This window comes from Aplidium turbinatum, chromosome 3 (genome assembly GCF_918807975.1).
Source record: "Aplidium turbinatum chromosome 3, kaAplTurb1.1, whole genome shotgun sequence".
Taxonomy (NCBI): Eukaryota; Metazoa; Chordata; class Ascidiacea; order Aplousobranchia; family Polyclinidae; genus Aplidium; species Aplidium turbinatum.
Window position 1 is genome coordinate 9,405,696 of NC_137474.1, and position 25,587 is coordinate 9,431,282.

General features: G+C 38.0%; 2 protein-coding genes across 3 annotated transcripts in view; one reads left to right on the forward strand and one right to left on the reverse strand.

Moving 5' to 3' along the window:
• Positions 1-1,492: 1,492 nt before the first annotated feature.
• Positions 1,493-25,587, forward strand: part of LOC145766139 (uncharacterized) — a 32,890-nt gene continuing 8,795 nt past the window's right edge. Inside the window, exons 1-23 of one of the 2 annotated variants that reach the window (XM_082577795.1) lie at positions 1,493-1,608; positions 12,263-12,369; positions 12,841-12,942; positions 13,266-13,369; positions 13,657-13,768; positions 14,147-14,252; positions 14,685-14,874; positions 15,182-15,283; positions 15,712-15,863; positions 16,449-16,576; positions 16,753-16,867; positions 17,140-17,255; positions 17,418-17,592; positions 17,996-18,152; positions 18,272-18,363; positions 18,737-18,850; positions 19,147-19,278; positions 19,772-19,904; positions 20,013-20,199; positions 20,702-20,876; positions 21,174-21,321; positions 21,631-21,804; positions 22,126-22,292. In XM_082577795.1, the coding sequence (XP_082433921.1) occupies positions 1,603-1,608; positions 12,263-12,369; positions 12,841-12,942; positions 13,266-13,369; positions 13,657-13,768; positions 14,147-14,252; positions 14,685-14,874; positions 15,182-15,283; positions 15,712-15,863; positions 16,449-16,576; positions 16,753-16,867; positions 17,140-17,255; positions 17,418-17,592; positions 17,996-18,152; positions 18,272-18,363; positions 18,737-18,850; positions 19,147-19,278; positions 19,772-19,904; positions 20,013-20,199; positions 20,702-20,876; positions 21,174-21,321; positions 21,631-21,804; positions 22,126-22,292 (2,994 nt within the window). In that variant the 5' untranslated portion in view covers positions 1,493-1,602. The remainder of the gene's footprint in view (positions 1,609-12,262; positions 12,370-12,840; positions 12,943-13,265; positions 13,370-13,656; positions 13,769-14,146; positions 14,253-14,684; positions 14,875-15,181; positions 15,284-15,711; positions 15,864-16,448; positions 16,577-16,752; positions 16,868-17,139; positions 17,256-17,417; positions 17,593-17,995; positions 18,153-18,271; positions 18,364-18,736; positions 18,851-19,146; positions 19,279-19,771; positions 19,905-20,012; positions 20,200-20,701; positions 20,877-21,173; positions 21,322-21,630; positions 21,805-22,125; positions 22,293-25,587) is intronic. The other variant, XM_082577796.1, reaches the window with a different exon arrangement.
• Positions 6,620-7,570, reverse strand: LOC145767535 (uncharacterized). Its single transcript, XM_082579377.1, has one exon. The coding sequence runs from the start codon at positions 7,568-7,570 to the stop codon at positions 6,632-6,634; it is 939 nt and encodes a 312-aa protein (XP_082435503.1). The 3' UTR covers positions 6,620-6,631.

The following is a 25,587-nucleotide window of genomic DNA, read 5'->3' on the forward strand; positions in this document are numbered from 1 at the left end:
TTTCTGTTCAATATAACATTTTGTGAAAAGCATTGCCCTACCTGCCAAGCTTGTACAGGCCTTAAAACTCGTGTTTTTTTTTCGGCAGCCGTCGTGGCCTACCGGGAGCTCCTTCTCGGCGGCCAAATCTGCGTGCTTGGAGGCCAAAATACAAATAAGGATAGCACAAGTAAATATAATTAAACATGCAACAATGCCAAAATGATCACTTAGTGTTGTTGAAGTCTGGGTGACGTCCTGTTATTGAATCGTTGTACCAGGCAATAACTGCTTTATCGAGATCGTAATCCGGTATTGCGGGACCATTTAACGACACTAAATTGTTTCAACTGCTCGCTGCTCAGTAAATTGTTTCAACTGCATACCGCCTTTCATAAACCTGACCATTTATACCCTTATGATGTCACCATTGATGGTGTGAAGTCATTAACCCACAGCGGAAACATTTCTCAACTCTGAAGACAAGGGTTTCCCCTCCGATGTCAACTAACCTACCCAGACAACAAAATCCGTCATTTTTACATTGATTCTACGTTTGCAGTCGTTAAATCAGGGTAAAAATGACAAATTTTGTTGTCTGCATAGTTCTCCTTTTTAACAACGATTCAATGTCCGACAACATTGAATCGACATAAAAACGACGATATTGCCAGCCGATGTAAATTAGCACTTCGGATTAACACTTTGTTAAAATAAACGTCGGGAATTACAAACAAGACTTATAGCTGGTGATCGCAGCTAGATATTTTCCATACAATAGCAAAAGTTTCCACACAATACAACAGTGGTGATTATGACGCGCTGACCTAATTCTGCGTCACTCTTTGATACTAGATATTTTGGACAGTTAATCCATGATCATTCTATTGCGAAATTAAATAATTGGCTAGAAGGACCTGGCGGCCAAACTTGGCCGACTGAGGAGGTAGCACCGGCGGTCATTCAAGCACTACTTAGCGGCCATGGCCGCCGGCTGCTTTAAGGCTTGTTGTATAATACAATCTGCAGACTTTACTACGAAAAGCACCTAAATGAATGGGCGCCACAGTGCTCCGCACCTAAATATCCAGACGCCACAGTGTGCGCGCCTATTTGACCGGCGCCTAACTGTCTGCGCCTAAAAGACTTGCTCCCTCAAATGTGGAGCCATCTCAACAAAACTTGGCAAGGTGTCATTTTGGACCATCATGCAGAGGTCTAAACAAGAAAAAGTTTAAAAATCAAAATTTAGTTTTTTTTGTTCACCCTAATGCCTAGTCTCCCTTGACTATGACACCAGACAGTGGCTAACTGGCAGGTGCCCTGATATATAGCGACAACATGAGAAAAGAAGTTCCATGTTTGTTTAGTCAAATATCTATACTTTTTCAGTTCTTTAACATTTTGACAATGTTTAAGCATTTCACAATTGCATAAATTATGGTTGTAACAAGACAAAGAGGACACCCTTCCATGTCTGAGCACACTGATCAAAGGTATGCAAGTAGCTCATCGATTTCGAACCGTCAGCAAACTGTGCAGTATGCAGAATCAAATGATGAAGAAGGTGAACTTATTTCACTAAGACAGCGAAGAACAAGGAGCACCTCTAAAGTTGTTGAAATGGAGGTACTGTACCATCTGTTTTTATTTCTGTAACATTTATGCTATATAATGTACTAGATCAAGTCGGAATGGCCCTTTTCAGCGAGTCCGATTCGACTAGTCCGATTCGGCGAGAGCCTTTTTCGGCAAGTGCCCTATTCGGCAAGTTTTTGAAATTTTTAAAGGAAAATTATCAGGTACCGTAGCCTACTTACAATTGCCATTTTTACATCGTTTTAACGTTGCTAAACGTTGAAATCGTGCAGAAAGGAATAAAAATAAAATGTTTGAACTATTAAATTAAAATTCGTCATGTCAATTCAGTTATTTTTATTTTTGACCATCATATCAAAAACAATACAAGTCAACATAGCAAAAGTAGAAGCGACAAAACGCAAATGTTAAAACGTGCTTGTGACCGAAGTAACTTATTGAGTTGAAAGAAATTTGGCACGGTCGCAACACCTTCAGAAAAATTTAAGATATGAAGGGAAAATAAAACAAAGAAAATGTTACAAAAAAAAAATCATGTTTATAAGTTAGTACTTTTGAATAGTTAAAATGATTAGTTTGGATCAACAAATGTGTGACCTACAGCTTGGATTGAAAGGAAATTATCGGGTACCGTAGCCTAGTTATCCCGACCAGCAAAAATTTGTTCCAAGAACCCAGTTAGCCTAACAGTTCATTTTTACATTGTAGAAAAGAGAACTTTGCTGACTAGGATACGTTGAAACTGAGAAACATTCACAGAAGCCCTACGATACGTTGCATTTTTAAGATAATGTATTCAGACGTTGAATCAATGTACAAATGAAATGTTATGCTAAATGGGTTCTTGGAACAAATCGTAGGGCTTCTGTGAATGTTTCTCAGCTTCAACGTGTAACTATAACATCCATTTATTGAGTTTTAAAAAACTAAGAAACGAAGTGTACCTACAAAACACAAACCATAAATATAAAGCGAACAAAGTAGATCTGTTAAATCACACAATGAGAAAACTGAGAACTGAGCGCTAAACTGAGAACTGAACGCGAACTGAGAAAACAATCAACGTGAAGCGCTCTAGGCAAGGAAACCAGAACGTAGGAACATAGTGTAGACTAAACGTAATTTTACAACACAACGTATCCTAGTCAGCAAAGTTCTCTTTTCTACATGATTTCAACATTTAGCGACGTTAAAACGATGTAAAAACGGCAATTTTTGCTGGTTGGGATAACTAGGCTGCGGTACCCGATAATTTCCTTTCAATCCAAGCTGTAGGCCACACATTTGGTTAGCCTTTTCATTCTGTTACTACAATGTAAAAATGAACTGTTAGGCTAACTGGGTTCTTGGAACAAATTGAAAGGCTTCTGTGAATGTTTCTCAGTTTCAAAGTATCCTAGTCAGCAAAAGCTCCCTTTTCTACACGATTTCAACGTTTAGCGACGTTAACACGATAGGCCACACATTTGGTTAGCCTTTTCATTCTGTTACTACAATGTAAAAATGAACTGTGTTCTTGGGACAAATTTTTGCTGGTTGGGATAACCAGGTTACGGTACCCGATAATTTCCTTTCAATCCAAGCTGTAGGTCACACATTTGTTGATCCAAACTAATCATTTTAACTATTCAAAAGTACTAACTTATAGACATAAACATGATTTATTTTTTTTGTAATATTTTCTTTGTTTTATTTTCCCTTCATATCTTAAATTTTTCTGAAGGTGTTGCGACCGTGCCAAATTTCTTTCAACTCAATAACTTATTTCGGTCACAAGCACGTTTTAACGTTCGTGTTTTGTCGTTTCTACCTTTTTCTACACCTTTGCTATGTTGACGTGTATTGTTTTTGATATAAACCATAGGCATACGAAGCCGAGCATCATTATCAAGTTTAACATATTAAAGATTATTATATTTACAAAAAACACAAAACTACGCAACAATTAAATATCGAACGTTTTCGACATCACAAGATGTCCTCTTCAGGAATAATATACATACAACTTAACTACATCTGAATAAAATGCAATGGTTAACTAAATCTATAAGTAGAAAAATACAAAAACTGCACAGTACTTCTGACTAGCTCAAACTCAACGATAGGCTCCACGAGAATCAAAGGTAACTGCATCAAAAGGTGTTAAACAGATCACATGATATGGTAGAAAGGCAAGGTGCGAAAAAACTAATTTTAAAATACAGAGAGCAAAAAAAACAACTGAACTGAATAGGGCACTCGCCGAAAAAGGCTCTCGCCGAATAGGGAACTCGCCGAATCGGACTAGTCGAATCGGACTCGCCGAATAGTGGCAGACCCAGATTAAGTACATTATTTTAGAAAACTTTTAATAAATATGTCCTTTGTAAAAATGACACACTATAAGCAGATGCTGTGATTGCTAGGCATGTGTAGAGCGCTTGCCATTAAATTTCCTTTGTTACACAAGTACACACTATCTCCAGAGCTATGAGTTTAAAGAGAATGAGTGTATGCCACCATTGCATATAATACTAATGCTCTGTTGCCTAATTGTTTCTATTATTATGATAGTTTGTCAGCCTTAACATAGGATTTTATTTTCAAAACAGTTTGTGATATCATATTGCAGAATCAAACCATTCCAAGAAAAACAACATTTTACAAAAGATGACTAATTACTCGCAAAAGTTTTTATTACTGTATTTGCATTGCAATATTATTTTAACAATGACAACCTTGGTTCACTTGTCCCAGATTGTATCATATAAAAAGTTCATTTTATGAAGAAAGCATGAAATATGTGTATCAAAATTAGTTACTAGTTTACTAAAAACCGTAACAGCCTGTTTCACCTTTTGTTGTTGCTGTCGTATCCGGGCTTAGACCTGGTGGTTAAAGATTTAGATTAAGTGGACGGCAAGGCAAGGAAGCCAATCTTCGTGTCCACCTTCAAGCAAGCCTTAAAGTGTCCTGCCAAAGACATAGCCGCATGCTCTTAAGCAGTATCGAACCGACACCCTTTCGAGTGCCGTTCCAGGGCTCTCACCACTTGGCTATGCAGCTGGCAATTTCACCTTAATGGGATTATAAGAAGGAACTTATTCAAATAGAATCTCAGTAACAATGAAAACTATTAATACTACAAAAAGTGCTTGATGCTAAGCAAAAAAACAAAACAAAGCAGAGCGAATTAAATCAAATACTGTATCCGAATCCTTAACAGCCTGTTTCACCTATACGGATCATCAGAAGTTTTTATTCAAATAGAATCTAACCATTCCAAGAAAAACAACATTTTTACAAAAGATGACTAATTACTTGCAAAAGTTTTTATTACTGTACTGTATTTGCATTGATATAATTGTGTATATATTATTATACACATTAATTAAGGACCTTCTGATGATCCTTATTTAGGTGAAACAGGCTGTTAAGGGTTCAGATAGTTATAACTATATTTGATTTAATTAATGTAATTATAGTAAAACTAACATGAACAAGTTATGTGCTAGCCTACCTAAGGTTTCATGGTAAATGAGAATCATCTGGTGCACGATTTATTAAAATAAAATGTGAATTATTCAATGAGTGCTGAATATGTCTTTGCTTTCTGTTTGAATAAGTGTTGTCCCTGATGATTGTTATCCAACACGAAACCTTTGGTTGCGCATAACTTGTCCATGTAAGTTTCACTGTGCCTTGTTTTAGCTGTGCTTGCTGCATTAAGCACTTTGTTTCCAATTGCTACAATTTATCCCTGGAATATTTTAAGTAAGGATGTGCCGATTAATCGGAATCGGCAGGTATAGGCAATTTTTGGAGAATCGGCATCGGAAAAAAATTGCCGATTTTTTCCGATTCTTTATTAAAGTTTCCTAATCAAAAGTAGCGCGAGCGCGTGGAAATACCGATCAAAGAACGGCTTCTTTGTACAACCGCATCAGCGTCAACTAGCATTCGGAGAGCTGTAGTCTAAAACTCTAAATTATGACGATTGTCCGCCATTTTGTAAACTCTTGTTTAGTAGGCACAAGATCAAAATACTTTCTTTCTTTGAAATGACGAAAAACGTTCAAAGAGAAAATCAGACCAGATAAAATATAAAAGTTGAATGATTACACAACGGTTAGAAGTTAAAGGAGAAATGGATTATTACGTAATAGTTATTACTTATTAGCTTACAGTATGCGAGGCGCTAAAAGTAAGTTAAGAGAAAAAGCCAGGGAGTATAAACTGCAAAGAAAATGAGAACAACTGTCTGAAAGATTCAAAACGCTTTTAGAAAAAACAAAACAAAGGGCGTCAATGGAAAACAACGTGTGAAGTTGCAAGTTATATATTTTCAGACGCTGAATTGCAGTGAATTAATCTTGTCACTTAGTAAACACGTGAAAAAAGATTACCTCGTTTGCGCAATAATCACTCGATTGTTTGTTCAACCCATGAAACGGACTATGTTACAGCCAAATGCTGTCCCAGCTCTAGTCGGCATTCGGCAAAATTAGGGAGTTTTCTTTGATCTGTAGAATATACATACCTTAATGCAGACACTTTTAGCGCAGCAAGAAGAGAAATGATTTGGTGGAAAGCAAACAATACTATGTTTCCTGAGCTGAGCAAAATTGCAAATAAATTGCTTTTGTCACCACCATCGTCGATCGAAAGCGAACGAGTTTTTAGCACAGGTGGCAATATTTTTACGCCTCAACGGAACAGACTTACTCCAGCAACTGGAGAAAAGTTGATGTTATTGCATTTTAATTTACGTGCCTTTAATTTTAAATATTAAAAAGCGGAAATGTTCTTTGTAATTATTGTTTAATCATTGTAAAATTTGTAGTCACTGAAAGTTGCTTAATGTTATTTACTAAGCAGAGAGAAGTGAACTCCAAGTATAGGCATATTACGCTTAATCGTGGCCTACGATATAACACGGCCGGTTATCGTGCCGCGAAGAGAAAAAATTAGAGGGGTAACTTTTCTGCACAAAGTTGCATATACTAACAGCTTTACAATGGTTAACAGACAAAATATTTTACATTACTGAACAATTTATGGACATAATGATGCGTTAAAAAGCATTCAACATAAAATTGTAATCATACGCTGATAAGCTTGGTTCAATTGCTAATCTGGTCAGCCAAAACTTGAAAATTCGATGTGGCAAAGTATCACAGCTACCGTCATTGTCACTTTCATCTTCTTCTTCATAACTCGATGGTACTTCAATGACCTTGCGTTTCTTGCCTCTCTGACTACTGGTACTTTCAGATCCTGTTCCAGATGGCATCTTCGACATTTCTTTCTGTGCAGCTATGTCTTCAGACGTATATGCCTTCCCTGCTGCTACTTTGGGGCCACGTTTTTGACGTGTTGTTGCTGGTGGAGACAGGTGCTCCTTCAACATGTTTGCCACAACTTCTCCCAGGGCCTCTTGGACTGTCTCAGTTGAATTGTTGTTTGCATCAGGGAGACGCTTAAGCACCTGCTGCTCATCCTGAGGTACTAGACCGCAAGCCTTGAATCCAGCTGCAAGGTTTTCCTTTTTCTCCTCCATCTGGTTACACAGTCGTTTCAAAAGCGATGGTAACACGGTCTTTGGTATGCTGCCCTTCACTCTGCTCTCCTTTCTCCAGTCCTCCAGTATCCTTCTCCACATCTTCTTTACTGGCCCAAATACGGCAACATCCAGTGGTTGAAGTAGATTGGTTGCATTGGGTACTATACTGATAAACTTGAAATAATTTTCTTCACAATCAGCTATCACCTGTGTACTGAAATGTGATGCCAAATTATCCCCAATAAGCACTTTCTTCCCAGGCTTCTCCTTTACATGGTCCGGAAACAACTTGAACCACTCCTCAAACGTAGTGGAATCAAACCAACCACTAACTGAGTGATTGTATAATGCACCAGGTGGGCCACCTTCCGTCCAACCAGCATAGAGATTCCTTGGTTTATACACGACCATCGGAGGGAGATACTCTCCCACTGCATTTCTGCAAAACATCATGCTCAGTTGCTCACGGCTTGCTTGGAGTATGATGTCTTTCCACTCTTCGAAGTCCTCTTCTCACAATGCACTGTTTAGTCCCTGGATTGTCTGTTACATTGGTTTCATCATAATTGTACATGTTCTGGGGCTCTACCTCATTTAGCTCCTCATAAATGTTTTTGAAATATTCTTTCACGATAATTGAACTAATTTCAGCACGGCTTGGCTTCACATTGTCAGTAAGTCGTTGTGTAAGATGTTGACGTTCCTTAAAATTTTTTAGCCAGTCCCAACCAGGCAGGTTTTCCCCGGAAGATTTTTATGGTTTTACCTTGTCGATTAGCATAATCTTGTACAAGGTAACGAATGTCAGAAGACGATAATGGAAATTTCCAATCAGTTAGGTGGTTGATGACTTTTACGAGTGCTGTCTCTTCAGCAGCCAATAACACTGATTGTCCACCTGGTTTTCCTGCATGTTTCACTGTTGGACGTGTCTTGTTCCAAACCGTTCCATATGGTATTTTGAACTGCTTCGATGCAGCATGAATGGTCAATCGTCCATTCTGCACCTGCCGCACAGCATTTTCTAGGTCTACTTGAGTATATGCAGTTTGATACCCCCTCGACCCAGCTTTCCGTTTGTAGACTCGTGGCATAATTGTTACAGTATACTATCAAACTTAATCAGTATCTACAAAGACAAAACAAAATACAAATTTACTATCATAAAAGCACAACTATACAGAATTTTGGACACCATTGTTCAATTTTGACGTTCAGTGTGACTTTGATAACCAATGTCAAAGTCACACTGACTGTCAAAGTCACCCCGATTAACGGTATTCCAAATATTGCTTAAGTTACAAACATATTTTATAATTAATATGTACAATTACAGTATTAAGTACATAAACTATCTAAACCAAGGCTGTAGCTATATTGACGAAAATAAGGCACTTGACTTCCACAGAAAAATTTTAATGTGCATGATTATGTCTGTTCAACCTTGTGACATTTGACAAATATATACTGGTTATAACCAAGTGGTTTTTGGAATATCAGCCAAAATTTCCTCTAGTTTGGTTGCTTCTGGGCTTTGTACAAGGATATTTTACAAAAATTCGACAATAAATTACTAAATGTTAATAAAAGGATTTTTGGAAAAAAAGCAAACTATTTAATTGCTGCTCTCAATCCTGACTACGGCCTAGATCACATCACAAAACTGAATAATCTAATGACTAATAATGTAATGCCTACCCATTATTGCAGATTATAACATAGAGCATAACTTAGTACTGCAGCACAATATACGTCTACCCTGTGGTGTCATCACTGCACTAAAACCTTAACCTGTTAGTCACTATTGCTAAGTAATATTTTCTGTGCAAAAAGTTATCGCTATATTATTGTTATTGTTTATCTTCAAGCATAAACAAGCTGCTCCAATCAGCAATTCAAACTAGATTAGATATGGCTCAATAGCATTGCCAGATAAGGAATTCTGCCCTAATTTGAGAAAAGTTCAAAGCTGTTGAAAACAAAACTTGTATTTTGGAAATTTTTTTAGTCCTGGGAAAAGATCCTTAGCTTAACCCATCCTAACTTTAATCCTAACTCTGGCAAAACCTGCTTGTGACCATGGCAATATGTGGGTAAAAATAGCCACTCCGAATTACATTTGCTGTTTTGTCAGCAAAATTGATACTGCTTGCTACAGCAAAGTTTTTAACAAGACCAAAGATGTTAAAATGGTGTATGATTACTGGTGCTGTCTACTCTTGCAACAGATACCATTTTAAAAACTTTGGTTTTATAGGAGCTGTGCTGCAACATCAACACTTTACATTTAGGCTACAGTTTTCCGCAATAAATAAAACACGTTTCTATCACCACTTTGTAGCGCGCAAGAAGCGAAGAACTACCGTAAAAAATCAAGCTGTCTAGAGCAGGCGACAAAGTGAACGCTTTTAGACATTTCAAAGGCAGCAACTTGTAACAAAATCGCAACCACTTGTAGAGCGCCAACTAAAAGCAGCTTTAATCATTTAATCAAAGAATCGGAATGGGCATCGGAATCGGCAAATATTTAAGAATCGGCATCGGCAAAAATTCTGTAATCGGCACATCCCTAATTTTAAGATGAACAATGTACAGTGGTACACTCATAACAGAACGCGTTTTGCTACTTTAAAAACTTTATCTTTTCTACTGTAGTGTATCATGCAGTATTTCGTTTCTCGACTTGAGTATATCACTTCGCCTTTCTCGAATTCCTTTAAAATGATACAAATAGAGTTGCAACCATGTCAATTTGTCAAACTGTAATGCAAGCAGGCTGCTAGAATATGGGAGCAAGTCTTTTAGGCGCAGACAGTTAGACGCCGGTCAAATAGGCGCGCACACTGTGGCGTCTGGATATTTAGGTGCGGAGCATTGTGGCGCCTGTTCATTTAGGTGCTATTCCTAGTAAACTCTGCAGATTGTATCAGCTTGGCAGAATGGCAGGTAGGGCAATGCTTTTCACACAAAATTTTGTATTGAACAGAAAAATATGTCATGGCTTCCGTGAGTGAAGCTGCTTAAACCGGCAATGCTTTTCACACAAAATGTTATATTGAACAGAAAAATATATTGTATTTTAATGCTCTGAAACTTAAGTCTGTTAGAAAACAAGCTCAACTCGGATCTAGTTGAAATTAATAGATGGATAAATGCAAACAAGTTAACTATCAATGCTTCTAAATCAAATTTATTAGTAATTCCTCAAAAAAAAAACTACAGTAATCTTGATGAAATCCATGTTCTCTACAACAGGCCTCGAAATTCACGGCGGACACCGCGGACATGTCCGCCGTCACAGCATGTGATGTCCGCGGGAAGTACCATCTAGATCGGTCATATTTGTCCGCCGAGAAATAACACAGGAACTAGCGATACAAATCGTCATTGCATAGCACAAACAATTATTGTTGCGATTGCGAGAATATAATTTCCCGCGCATCTAGAAAATGTGAATACTGTATCGCTTAGATTCTATTCAAGCTGAAAAACTTTCGATTTTTACGTTGTTTTAACGATTGATGACATTGAATCAGCGTAGCAAAGGTGAATTCTTCGCTGAGAATCGATGGGAGCACGCGCAACTTAGTTCAAGTCTTACGTCACAATGTCTGGCTTTGATCTCCGAGTAATATTGATAAGGCAAGGTTGGTTACAAAATGAGATTATACGAGTAGGCTATTACAGCAAAATGAAGCAAAATTTGTTAAGTTTTGGTATTACAGTAAGAAAGAAAAGGCCCATGGAAAATTTACTTTCGCTCACATAACACGCAAAAATATACCTAAAGAAAAATGCCCAGTGAAACTTTGCACAGCAGAAAATAGTAGCGGTAGTGTAGAAGTTTTCCGACTAGTGCTCAGAGCATTGTGACGCAAAAATCCACACGACCTCGTTCGGTGGAAGTTAATCAGTTATGCGGCGTATTGCAGCTACACGGCGCTTTGACTCTCCAAGCGCACCTCGTTAGTCTGATGAAAGCCTTCGCTGAAATTTTAAAAAGCCTTCCAAACCGTAGCCATAGCTCTTAAATGGCGAAGAGTTATCAAGATAAAGTGATTAAGCATGAAGATCGACGCTAAAACTGGTGTGTCCGCCGTGAAACTTAATTTGTCCGCCGAGATAGCTGCTCAGACCGGACACGTTTGTCCGTCGTCAACAAAAACGAATTTCGAGGCCTGCTACAATGATGATAAATTAGAAATAGTTGACCACGCTAAATATCTTGGAGTAACTATTGACAATCAACTTTCGTTTAATCCTCACATCGATGATCTAAAATTGAAACTTGCTCGGTCCGTCGGCATCTTGTCTAAATTAAAATCTTTCATTCCTCCAAAAACCAGACTTCAGTTATATCACTCGCTTGTGCATCCCCATATACAATACGCAATAACAATATGGGGTTCCACTTTTAAGACACATGTTGACAAACTCCAAACATTCCAAAACAAAGCAATAAAAATAGTGGCGGGAGGTAGATGGTCGGATCACGTGACTCCATGTTTCAAACAGCTAAATGTTCTTAAAATAAAAGATTTGTTCAAACTCGAAACTTTAAAATTAATGCATAAATATGAAAACAATTTACTACCATGTACTTTTTCTAATTATTTTAAAAAAGCAAAAAATGTTCATTCTCGCAATACTAGAAATGCAATTGACAAGGGTAATTTTTATGTTCCTCAATACTCAACTTCAAAACTTCAACGTAGTTTCAAGTATACAGGTATGGAAATTTGGAATTCAATCCCATTGAAAATAAGAAAAACTCACCTAACTCATTTAAAAATCTTTATAAAAATTTACTCCTTTCGTATTATTAATGATGATGGCTTCAGGCCTATATAGATCTCTTATTAGATGATGCATTTTGTTTTCATTCAAGCAACTATACCGTAAACTTGTGTTTTAAATTATTTTGCCCCGCTTCTTTTATGTTTAATTTGTTATCTTTTCTTTTGTTGAGGGTGGCTGCTCGACTAGAAGACCTTCCAGGTCACTTCGCAGCCACCCGTTGCAGTATCCATACATTCTATGTTATCGTTTGTTTTATCTGACTTTGCTAAACATGTGTATTTATACTCGCAACAAAATAAAAATGTCAATCAATCAATACTCAATTCCACATATTTCAAACAGGAACCAAGTAGTCTAGCAGCAAATGGCAACAGTGATGATGATGATGACGATTACCCTTCAAAGAGATACAACGGGAATGCAATGCCAAGAAGTAGTCCAGTTAGAGAGTTAGTAACACAATTTTATTGCAAAAGTGTATATTACCAAAACTATTATTTATTCTCTGTGTGCCTGTGATATGTCAGTACGTATTTGTAAATTGTACAATCATGACAGTTTTGTATTGTAATTTAGGCTTAAAACAAATATCTTTGGGCAGCAAGACATGATCATGTTCTTGTGCGTGCTTTGTAAACTAAAAGTTGGGAAACCCTGTGTAATTGTTCAAGGGATGTGTCACACAAACAACAAATGTATTATTTTTCTGTTGCTTTATTTTTTCTGACGTAATTTGAGTCATAAAAGTAGTTTTGTTCACTTGAATTTAGTTTTGTTCATAAACTTCAAAAAATGGACAGCCAATCGATTTAGACATTATATTGATACTGATTGAATTTTTTTTTATATGTGCATACTTTTATGCTTTTTAACAGCAGTTAAAATTTTACTGATGAAAGGACGTTTCTTGTGATTTCCAGTAATGACTTTGATTGCAAGTACCAGCCTCCACTCGTCAGGCATCAACAAATGGATGTTGATTTAATGAATAAAAAGAAGAGAGATAGCGTAAGCCATAGAAGGTAAGGACACCAAATTTGGTTTTAACACTGATATATACAATTATACATAGACTTGCTATGATAAAAATTCAGCCTTACTAAAAAGTAGCGATTTTTCCTGAGCAGTTAACTCAGACGTTCTCAACCTTTTTTTCATTGAGCATTTGCCAACTGTTTGAAAATGAATTTACTCCTATCAGATTTTGGGCATTTATCATTTTAGTTTTTAATTAAATAGATGAAAGTTATTCCTGTGGAGAAACCTCCTGGTAAACTACCTATCTTTTTCATTAAGTCTTCAAACAAAAATCTTTTGTCACACACATTCTTCTTGATCTTTCAAGGTCTTTGCGGTCACTTGGTTTGGAAGAAGAAGGAAGTTCCGGTGATGAAGAGGATGGGATTGGTGCGTTGGCTACATCCTTGAGACCACGCTCTTCATCAAGAGGTGTTACATTTAGCTACACCGGCGTAGTAGGCTGTAGGCGTAGTAGGCTGTATATGTAATATAAAGACAAAAGTTTAGAGGAACTTTACTTTTGCAATCAATATTTCAAGTTATGTGCAGTGTTGCCTTGACGTTGGTTTGTCTTGTTTTTACATTGGCAGTGTTGCAAGGTTTTTATTAACATTTTTGACAACAATATTTTCTGCGTTGTATTTGCCGTATACTGTCTTTGAACTTCTTTTTTGTATTAACAATATTTTTATTGATTAAAATGGAAAATTTTGCAGACGGTTTTCCTGGAATGCTCTTGAGAAGAAGCAGCAGAAAAAAGAAAGCGATGTACAGCACACTCAATGTGAGCACAATAGAACATGCTGCTATGCTTCCAGAAGAAATGGAGTAAGTTTGTGTAAACGGTTTTTAAAGATATCATAGAATCTTCATCAACAACTTTAAGGGTTTTTTCGTACGAAACAGATTGCTAGATTTGAAGCCAGATGATGAAAAGCTAGTTTTTTTTAGCTTCGTCCATCGCTGCTATGCCATGCATTCCGCTTCGTGCTTTGTAAATGGGACACTCTGGAGTGGTCAAAAGTTTGTTTCCCCCGTCGCATTTGCCAGAGCCAAACCCCACCGTGTGTACAGGAAAGGAACCAGCCAACCCTATTCAAATTCGATTTAGTTTGACAATTGACATACCAATGAATCTATAAATTCATGACAATAAAAGTAGGCTTCACTTGCGGTTCAGCGTTGTATATACGTATATTTTTTCAGGCATGTGGAGAGGATAACGAGACAGAAATCAAAGAAAAGAAACGGAGTCAAACCGGAATTGCGCGACCTGCTCATCAGGGAGGGAAAGAATCCTGAAGATGCTTCGGTAACTCGTGTATTTTAGTTAGTTCCTTTTACTGTTTAAAGCAGGCTTTATGAGACCTTTATGAAAACACAAGCCTGTAACCGGTCGGTCCGCACCCGATTCAAAACGCTTAACCGACTTAAAGTACAATTATGGTTTTTTGTTACTTTTAACTTTGTGTTTTACTAACATACATCTAGTCTTTGTTGCAAAAAAAAAAAATTTCCAAAAAAACAACTTTTTACCCCTGTTTTGAATCACGCTACTTGCGATACTTCTGACCCAGAACAGTCTTCGAGATAATGTTTTTTTTTTTTTAATTTTTTCATAAACAGTAACACCTTTTATAGAGAAACAATTAATCATAACATCAATTGGTAAACAATAGCGTTTGGAGTTGAATTCAAAATGAATGTGCCACCACCACTCTAGTAAAACCTTTTTTTCCCACAGGAGTTAAGCCAGCCGGACATATACAGCAGCATCAAATCCAGAAGAAGGCGTCGTCCAAAGAGATTCTTTGATGATGACATGCACAACGGCTCTCAAGATCACGACTTATCTGAGGACAATTTGGATGTTGACCAAACAGAGGAAACGGGAGATAAAAACGAGAAGGATGACAACAAACATCATGAAGAAGGTAAGTCCGAGATCCTCTGGCCAGTTTCATTCTTCTCTTCGTGGGTTGCGAATCCACTACAGTGAAGATATTTCATTACCATCAAAAAATACTAATCTCATGTTTAGCGAACGTTTCGGAAAATAGATTTTTTTCATCTTCAGTGCTAGTAAAATTTAGGCTCTTCATTTGTTTAATAGATTCACCAGTCGTTCCAGACATTTTACTCCTTAATATTTCTTTGAAATACGCACTTGATTTCGATTTTGGATGAGTTGAAACATGCCTTTCAACTTTCTGTTGATAAAAAGGCTCTGATTTTTGACAGATGAAGAGGGAGATGATGAGGACGATGATGAGGAGGAGCATGGCACAAGGAGAAAGTACTCCCTTCGAACAAAGAGAGCTCAACCTTTGCGTCTTGTCTATGGTAAATAAACTTGCACAACCATTCACGTGCTGATACGTCATTCTCGTGTTCTTGCTCGGGGTCAGTGAGAGTTGCTTACTTGAAGACAATCCTAGGAACATTTTCTCTCCGTGATGGACGATCTTCATGAAGTCTTTTCAGTTTCATGCACTTGGGTGTTTCAATATTTACGTCATGTGGGTATTCCATCTGTACATCTGTCCATGATGATCGTGGAGAGTATTTTCAGTCTTGTTAAGGATTAAAGGCTTTATTCCTTAAATATGTGTTAATAAGTTGAAATAGTGCTATGTTTCCTCAAGTTTAAATTGCGATAATGTAACATATATTTATATTTTATAGTTAACTTGAAACACACACTTCCCTTGTCTATGATGGCATTCTTTATTTCTTACAAGATAATGTTTTGAAAAACAATTTTTTGACAGAAAATCAGCAACCACCAAGGCAAGCTCCACGTGAGATATTTGATCATCTTCCAGCTGCTTCCGTTCATCGCAGGAGGAGAAGAACACGTGAGTTAGCCGCACAGCATTCAGCGAGTCCATACCAGCAAAGAGGAAGAAGAACTAATTCACAGGTATGTTGACGTGTATGCGGTTGAAGCAAGAGACACACTACAGATGATGATTGTAAGTGCCTATGTCGAAGACATACGTGTTGAAAACAGAGTCCCTTACAATTTGATGTACTTGGTTGTGTAAACATTAGATGTACTTCACTTGGTTGCTTTTTGTTAGTTTTCGGGCACATTTTTTACATTAATGTGTTTCTAGAATTATTAAAAATAACTGTTTTTGTCTCACAAAAGGTTTTTAGAAGTAGTGTTAATCTTAAATGTTAAACATTGTTCTATGATAACTTTTTTTTTTCGAAATGGCTATATTTACGGTACTGGTTGCCATGGTTTTGACTAAAAAGCTTTGTTGCGCGGCAAGTGTTGCCAGGGTTTGGTTTTGCTCTTTGGCTAGGACTTCAAATTTTTCCAGAAATGATATGTTTTTGTTCTCAACGGCTTTGAATTTTTCTCAAATTGTGGAAGAATTCCTTATCTGGCCGCACTAGTGCAGTAGATACAGCCACGTCCTTGTTATTTTTCTTTTTTAATTTCAACAGTAGAAGCTGAATGATGTTGTTATTATTTCTAATTTTCTATTGTCTTTAGATTATTTCATATTTACCTTTTTCCATAATATGTAAGGGAGCATCCAGCAGTGGGACTACAGAGTCAGACGACGATGAAGCCAAATTCAAAAGGAGAAAGAAAAAGAGCATGGATAAAGCCAGAAACAGGTGAGGATGCCTTAGCTGGCGAAACTGCAACACACGAAAAATTGCAACACCAATCAAAATTCAACAGTCTATTCATTTTGGGGCATTTTCTTAACAACCCATTGCTGCATTTAACAATCTTGACTAGCTTTGTATTAGTTTTTGTGGTTGTGTTTCATCATTGAGTTAATTTTAAGGTGCCTGCCTATGAACTTATCGTTCAATGACCTAGCCAAACATGGATTCGCGAATGAACGAAGAAAGATCGGTTCCTCGCTGGCCGACGTGGATCCAATGAACGTTGACAAAAGTGTAAGTCGCCGAATGCGCTCTCTGTCCTATATTTGTGCGCCGCCATTCTGTGTCTGTTTTAACCTGCCACAGCTTGCAGTTTTGTCAATTACTATTTTACGTCGCTGGTGCTGAACATCCTAACGACTTCGATGTTGCATTTGCTTATTACTTTCACGGAAATGAGTTAATAAATAGAAGCCAAAGTAAGGATGTTCATCAACAATGATGCGACAAAGTCGGCCGCTATACCACGCAGTTAAAATGACGACAGTTGCTTTGTTTCTCTGCAGGTGATGTTTACTTCTGTTGGAGGTCACCAAAAGCATGTTCGCTCACTCAAGGAGATGGTTGTTTTCCCTCTCATGTACCCAGAAGTGTTTGAGAAATTTCATATTCATCCACCCAGGTATAAGTCTTTTTGTTTGGTTCGCCTGTATCACTATCAGTAGTTTGACCCGCAGGTCAGAACCAAACTATTGTAATCATCCCTTGAAAACGCCGTTGCACGCCCCTGAGCTACGTGAATCTTGGGATAATTTGCAGTGTTCAAAATACGATGTTCTTCCAGGGGTTGTCTATTCTACGGCCCTCCGGGCACTGGCAAAACATTGATGGCACGTGCACTTGCAAACGAATGCTCGACTGAGGGAAGAAAGGTAGCTTTCTTCATGAGAAAAGGAGCGGATTGCTTGAGCAAGTGGGTAGGAGAGTCAGAAAGGCAACTGCGCTTGCTGTTTGACCAGGTGAGGGCGCTTGTGAGTTCCTTTTTCGTTACGTCGCAGAACATCTTGCAATGTTAAAATTTGTAAAAAAAGGAATATTTTAACAAAAAAATTTGTTCTCTTTTTTTGTTGTGGAGCTTTGCAGATTTTAGTCAGTGGTGACCGATATGATGACGTCACTGACGATTAACAAATATATTACAATTCCATTATAACACATCCTTTGTGAAATAAGTCTTAATTTGTACAATGTACATAGTAAAATATCTAATGTTGAGGTCACCTCGACTTAGATGACCGCATGTTTTTAGTGCCTTTACGATATAGCTTCAATATGAATAAAAGTAATGCGTTTTGTTTTGTGTTATTGTACGTTGAAATGGATCTGGAGTTGTACCGGAAATAACTTTGATTAATTTTCCAGGCTTATCAAATGCGTCCATCAATTATCTTCTTTGACGAAATTGATGGCCTGGCTCCGGTAAGATCCTCAAGACAAGATCAGATCCATTCTTCCATTGTCTCCACCTTGCTCGGTCTGATGGATGGTTTGGATAACAGAGGAGAAATTATAGTTATTGGTACATGTCTATTACGTTTAAATTACGTCTTTTTACAACAATAAGCATTTGCCTGCGGTGATGTTTATGATTTTGGAGAATTGCTATTTTTTCTAGATTTTTTTTGTTTATTTCACCAGGAGCTACAAACAGGATTGATTCAATCGACCCAGCTCTTCGCAGACCTGGAAGATTTGACAGAGAATTTTTGTTTCCTCTTCCTGATAAAAAGGTATTGTTGAGTGTTCTCCTTGCCACCATCAACCGTAACTTTGCAAGATAACTAAAATGGAAATGTTGATACAACTAGATGTACTGTAACCTTTTTATATAAAGCTTCATCATTAAATAAATTATACACGTTTCGTTTTACACTTTTTTGTATCCTTGACCTAACCTTTCGTTATGTCAGTTTATATCTAGCGGAAGGAAAAGCAAGGAAGCCAATTTTCGCGTCCATAATAATCAACCACATCATTAAGTGTTGTTCTAAACAACAGTCGCATGTTGCTGGTGATACTTGTGCTGAAGATATTTCAAATTTTAAGTACACGTTCTTTTCATTCTTTTACACGCTCTGTGCAAGTTTCTTTTTTGCTCTTCAGGCGAGGCGGGACATTCTGAACATCCACACTAAAAAATGGTCTCCTCCACCCGGTGATGATCTGTTGAATGATTTGGCAGAGAAGACTGTCGGATACTGTGGCGCTGACATCATGGTCAGTGGTTTCATGGCATAACCTACTCTTTCAGACAGAATTGAGTTCAAAAAGTAAAACAGTTCAATTTTTTTCATTTAATTTCAATGTACTTAGTTTGAAGTAGTATCGCTATGTGTGTAATGTGTATGTAGTGTCGCTATAGTTTCCAGTCCACCATAGTAATAATAAAGATGATGTCAAACTTTTCAATCTTGTTGATGCTTCATTCAATGTTACAAATAAACAAATATCTAAATCCCTTTTAAGTTTATTATTCTGTAAAACACATCACTCCCATTTTTAATCATTTGCAGGCTCTTTGTGCTGAGTCAGCATTATTTGCACTGCGGCGTCGTTACCCACAAATCTATGCATCAAGCGAAAAGCTTAAGCTCAACGTGAATACAATTGACATTGAGGCCACGGATTTCTTCAAAGCCATGAGGGTTTGTTGATCAGCAGATCTTACTTTCATAGGTTCCATATGTAGATCATTAGACGGCTCTTCGTTCCACGAAACTTCATTAACTATCTGAACAAATGCTTAACTTAGTAGCCTATGTCGTTTGTGAAGAATAGCCATTTGTGTGTGTGATCTGACTTCTCTTGTCATGACATTGTTGAATAAGCTCTAGTGTTGATGGAACTTCAGTTGAAGCGTGTAGTTTTGAAAGCGTTCAAGTCAAAAAATGCAGCTGCGAAAAATTTGTTCAAACAAACTTTGTCACTGGAAACAAGGCTTCTTGCAAAGCATATATCAGCGAAACATAATTTTAGTGTTTTTTTTGGTTTTTTTTGTTCATAACTTGCAATTGCAATTATGTTAAAAAAGTTCTTTTCCCACTACTCAGTATTCACAGCAAACGGAACAAAGACGTCCATGCTTTCACAACGGCAGTGCAGTCTGTAATTTTCTTTTTAACTTTTTTAATCTTTCAGAATGTCGTACCTACAGCGCAGAGGTCTGACGCTAGTCCAGGCCAAGCCTTGCATGCCACTGTGAAGCCCCTGCTGCTCAATACACTGCATGGTGCAGTGAGCCAACTCGCCAACTTGTTCCCCACAGTCCACAGTGAGTACTGTTGGCAGCTGGATTTGCTTTTATTTCCTCGTCTCGATTTCATGTCGCATTAAATCGGCAAGTGGAAAACATATTCAATTTTTTTTTTTTTTTTTTCAGAGAAATCAAAAATCTTAAAAAGCAACACACCGAACGACAATCCAAACACCAGCAGCAGTGTAACGCATATGAGCGATTCGGAGAGTGATATGGAAGACGACAATTCACAATCTATTATACCTCTTTCTCTTAATGGCCTTGTTATACCTCAATCATTGCTTAGTGGACTGTCGACTTACGCCTATCGGTATGCTAACAATCTTAGTAACAGTGACCAATTTGGGTTACCATGTGATGTAATGTTTTTTAAAGTATATTTGTATCTCAAAGCTTTTCTCACTAAATTTGGTTCGTGCTCAAGCAAAATACAATGCTTTTTATGATTTTATTGAATAAAGCAAAGATTTAACATCTGATTGAAATCATCATCATTCAAATTCGGTTTTGTCGCTACTGGAGGGAGTGGCCGATTCTTTCCTTGCACCGATTGTCTTCACTCCATCTCATTCTGTTTATCCCATATGTCTCTTTCAGTCTGACCTTCTGCCTCATTCTTCTGTTTTATTTGAACGTCCCCGTTTTCTCTTCCCATCCATCTTCAAAGCCATGTCAATTACAAATGACCATAAAAAAACCATGAGCTTTACCATTGACATCATGTTTCTTTGGATCTTAGAAGATTCCAAGAGATATGCGAACGTTTGGCTCCTCTAGAGAGATGAAACGTTTTTATTGATCTTGTCATCCAGAGACTCTATTGTGCATCGTCCACGTTTGCTGGTGTGTGGCGAAAGAGGAGATGGACAAACTTCCCATCTGGCACCAGCATTGCTCCACGATCTTGAAGGGATCCCGGTCCATCTTCTTGACATTCCCGCTCTCTATGGAACAGCTGCACGGATGCCAGAGGAAGCGTGCTCCCAGGTATCTTTCAGTAAATCATTTTAACCAAAAAAATCTCCGTTACTGTTGGCAGACATTGAATCAACGTTTAAAAGACGTATTTTTTCGACAGAATTATACACTGGTACTGTCCCAGACAGCAACATCCGTCATTTTATTTTATCAACATTACGTCTGGAGACGTTAAATCAATGTAAAAATGACGAATTTTCGCTGTCTGGAATCTTGTTTATCGATGCGAACCGCTTTCGTGTTTATTTTACATTCATAGCTCACCGTTTCTATGCAGCATTGATTTGAACATTTTTTGTGCTGTAGATATTTCGAGAAGCGCGCCGTACTTCTCCGAGCATCATCTACATCCCCAACGTGCCTTCATGGTGGGAGTCCGCAACATCCACCGTGCTCCATGCATTTGAAGCTCTCCTCATGACTTTACCTGCATCCTCCCCTGTGGCTTTAATTGGTAAAATGTTGGCTTACATGTATATTTTATAGCTTACTTTGCTTGTTTTACACTTTTATTTCAATCATTACTTTGCCTTTTTGCAGTATTTCTTAACGTTTGAATTGCGTTTTTCAACATCACGATTTCACGAAAGATGTGTTGACATACCGGTCGTCACCTTTATCGTCTCGAAATATTGGTTCTGAATTGCAAAGCTTTGGCATTTACGTCATCGGTGCTGCACTCTCTCATTTGTACTTGATGCCTTGCATAACTACTAAACGGCCTTTTTTGGACATAGAACCATAAAGTGACATTACTTTCCAGCCACTGCAAACTGTCCATATGAAGATCTTTCTCCTGACTTGTCGTCGTTGTTTTGCGAAGATCGCAAGGAAGTGTTTGTAATGCGACTTCCCACCGAAGAAGAAAGAACTGTGTTCTTTGCTCCTGTTTTCCTTCGATTTGCCAAGAATCCTCCAGTCAATAAATTTAGAAAACGTACGTATAACTTCATTCGTATCCAAACGACTTCTACACGCTCAATTCAATTTTTTGGCCACCTACTATGTAATCTACGCGTTTGTTTCACTTTTACGTTGTCGCTCAGTAACTTTTATGTTTCAAGACACCGGCTTTGTGAACTAAGATATGGACAACAACAAATGACTTTAGCTCAAATCTAGGTCTAAAGATTTTAGCAATGTACTTTGACAGCCCGTAACCTAGTGAGAGCCTACTTAGCATATTCGCCTTAAAAAAAGGAAAAAAAAAACTTTGATGCTGAAAAAAAAACATAGTGAACTGTTTGCTTGGTTTCAGAGATGCAGCGTCTAGAAGTCCTTGAGAAGGCTCCTCCACCCAAGGTGGCTGAGCTGACGGAGCAAGAGATTGAAAAAATCGAACTGGAGGAAGAGTCTACCATGAGAAGTCTAAGACTCTTCCTCCGAGACGTGCTCACCCGGTTGGCACAGGATCGAAGGTTCAAGGTGAGTCAAGTCGCTTGTTACGTGGATAATGATTCTCTACTTAATGAAAAGGTCACTCAAAATTCTTCTGTGTTTGAGTTCTGGTGAAGACGTTTTTTAAATTTAATAATGTTTATCTTTAAATAAAAATAATATGTTTTTTTTTCTGAAAACTCTAAAAAATCGTGGTGTTGTAGGTGATTATGGTCAGACTCAGTATGTACCACGATTTTGCTTTTAGCCTATCAAAGCCACAGTTGCTGCAACCATTTGCGCTTTGCGTGTGTTTCTTGTTTCGTATGATCATAGCATCAGGTTTAGATCGTTTTTAGTCTGACATCTCATCTGCAGTTGTTCCAGCATGCGTGGGTAACCCCATGTTGGCCGCGCCTGACGGGAGTCATCAATGCACGCAAGCCTCCACGTCGACAACGTGACGTTCCAGGTCGTGGAGAGCATGTGTTGATGACTCCCATCGGCATTGATCAGTGTCATTCTCGTTTAAACTAATGTATACAATTAGGATGTTTCATTTTTTCACGATTTTTGAAATCAAAAATGCTTGGGGTCTAATCAGATCGGATTTTGGCCACAAACAACCGATCCAAAATATTTTTTCGATTGGACGACTTTTAGAGGGTGCGCGGCCCCCCCAAAGTTTGAAAATTTGAAGCGTGGGAAAATTTGCAGGAAATATGCGATATTTCGGTAACGGAAAGTGATAGGAAGACGTGTAAGGTGTCAACTTGTGCGGAATGGCCAACTTCCTATCTGCGTTTAATACATTTTGCTACCCTATCTGCAACGAAAAAAAAGTTAATTGCAAAAAACTGTTTTTTTCATATTTTTGATGTTTCGTTCTACAGAAGCAAAACCCTTGGAACCAGTAACTACAGTGATTACAAGTTATAGAGAGCAACAAACATGTGCTATGGCATAGGGTACAAGTGTGCATCGAATGTTACACAACAATGGACTTCCTTTCACGATTGGCTTAGAATACCGTCATCTCCTATCGCACAGTGTCTCTCACATGTAAACGTTTCAGCATAAGCTACCAACACAGAGTAATTAAACAAAACAGTTGACATTGACGTGGCTGTGCAAATCAAGAGTCATACACCATGTGAACGCGAAGAAAATCATAAATTCAACAGTATGTACAATACTTGCGGACTAGAGGTACTCAAACGCAGGAACAGGGATCCCCCAGTCATGACCAGTGAAAGCAAAACAAATAAGCAACATCATGTAGAACGAAAATTCGGGCATGTTACCCAAGAATAAAAATTACTGCCGGCATGTAACACTTAATGATTATTCTTTAGCATTGCTTAAATGCACCACATGCACCAATAATCGCATTAAAGACAGCTCCACTATTAACAGAAATTTCCTTGAGAAAAGACTTTACTCCGATAACTCCTTCCATAGTTTTGTTCTTTGCTCGATCATGCGTTTGAACCAAAAACACATAACGATCCATACCATGCACATTTCGATCATCATAATGAAGCTGCAGGAAATCGGAAGCAGAGATGTCATCATCACATTTTTCCAAACACAGCTTTCTTGTTTTCTCCCTACATCTATACATGGTAGTCGGTGAGGCAGCAATATCGTCACCAGCACATGCAAGCAACTGGTCAGATTGTTGGCGAGTAGAAGTGTTTCGCCGGTCAGCTAACATACAGCTTAAAGAACTTACGGCAATTTTTCGTTTTTTTGTGTACATCTTGCCACCTGTTACTGCTGTCTTGGCGAAATCAGGATCAAGAATTAAGCCTCGTGTCTCATCTTCCGAAGACTCACTGCTGGAAACGGTTATATCAGGTGTAATCATATCTGCAGGTCTTCGCCTTAGCCTCTCCTGTGCTACCAGGCTGGAAGTTTCTGAGCTGGTCGAATAAGAGCAAGATGGTTCATCTTCACTTGGTAACTTTTGCTGGTAAGAACTCTGATGACTCAATCTATTTTTTTACCCTTAAAGTAAAAGATCTGTCGCGAGATGCAGTAATAAACATCTTGCTAGCAGAACTTTGATCTTGCAAAAACTCAACCTCCTCTTCTGGGATACGGTGCATCCATTGACAGCTACAAGAAAGTTTGCCGTTGTAAAACTTCACCTGTGATGGAATGGCACATTTACACTTGCAGATATCAAACAGCTCATGGAATATACCTTCTGTCGCTCCCGTCTGTGGCTGTTTTCTTTTCTTGATTGCCTTAAATTTGTTTATGAGCAGTTTTAACCTGGTCTCAACTCGAATGATGCTTATCACCGGAAGGCTGGCACTAACCCAAACATGAACTATATCATTTATCAACTGTCCCTTGACATCAGCAAAACATGGAGGCTTCTTAAAGAACTTGGGATTCGTTTCACTGCATTGCTTGCATAAAAAAATGTAGTGGTGAAGAACGCTTATGTTTGTGGGTAGTACATTCCCTGGCAGCTTTTCAAATTTCTGCAATGTCTCACTGGCGTCAAGTCTTGTTTCTGGCATAATAGCAATTGAACTAACTACTTCTGGGTACAAATAGCCAATACTTAAATCTTAACACCTGCAATGACAATCCATGGTAAATTATACCAGCAGATGGCGAATGACATCGACTCAATCTGCAACGGGAGCTTCTCAAAACAACCCTATACATTATAATTAACAAATCTTCTTACTACAAACTCGAACAAGAATGTAGTTCTGAAAATTTAAAAAGCACAGTATAATTTTCTACAAGTCGTCCACCTGCATTGTTAGATCAAAGTGCATTTAACAAAACCTTTTGTTCGTAAAAAATGTCATTTGTCATCACTGCAGTTACTGGAAGGGATTTGCTTCTGTAGAACTGGGAAGAAAACATCGAAAATATGAAAAAAACAGTTTTTCGCAATTAACTTTTTTTCCGTTGCAGATAGGGTAGTAAAATGTATTAAGCGCAGATAGGAAGTTGGCCATTCCGAACAAGTTAACACCTTGCCCGTCTTCCTATCTCCTTCCGTTACCGAGATATCGCATACTTCCTGCAAATTTTCCCACGCTTCAAATTTTCAAACTTTGGGAGGGTCGCGCACCCTCTAAAAGTCGTCCGATCGAAAAAATATTTTGGATCGGCTGTATGTGGCCAAAATCCGATCTGATTAGACCCCAAGCATTTTCAATTTCAAAAATCGTGAAAAAATGAAACATCCCAGTATACATGGTTCTTACGCACAGCAAAGTGAAACATAACTATGCAAGCGTTTTTGGCTGCTTGCAAACAAACAATTCCGCATCTCAAATCAAAGCATCGTAGGTCATATTCATGTCATGTG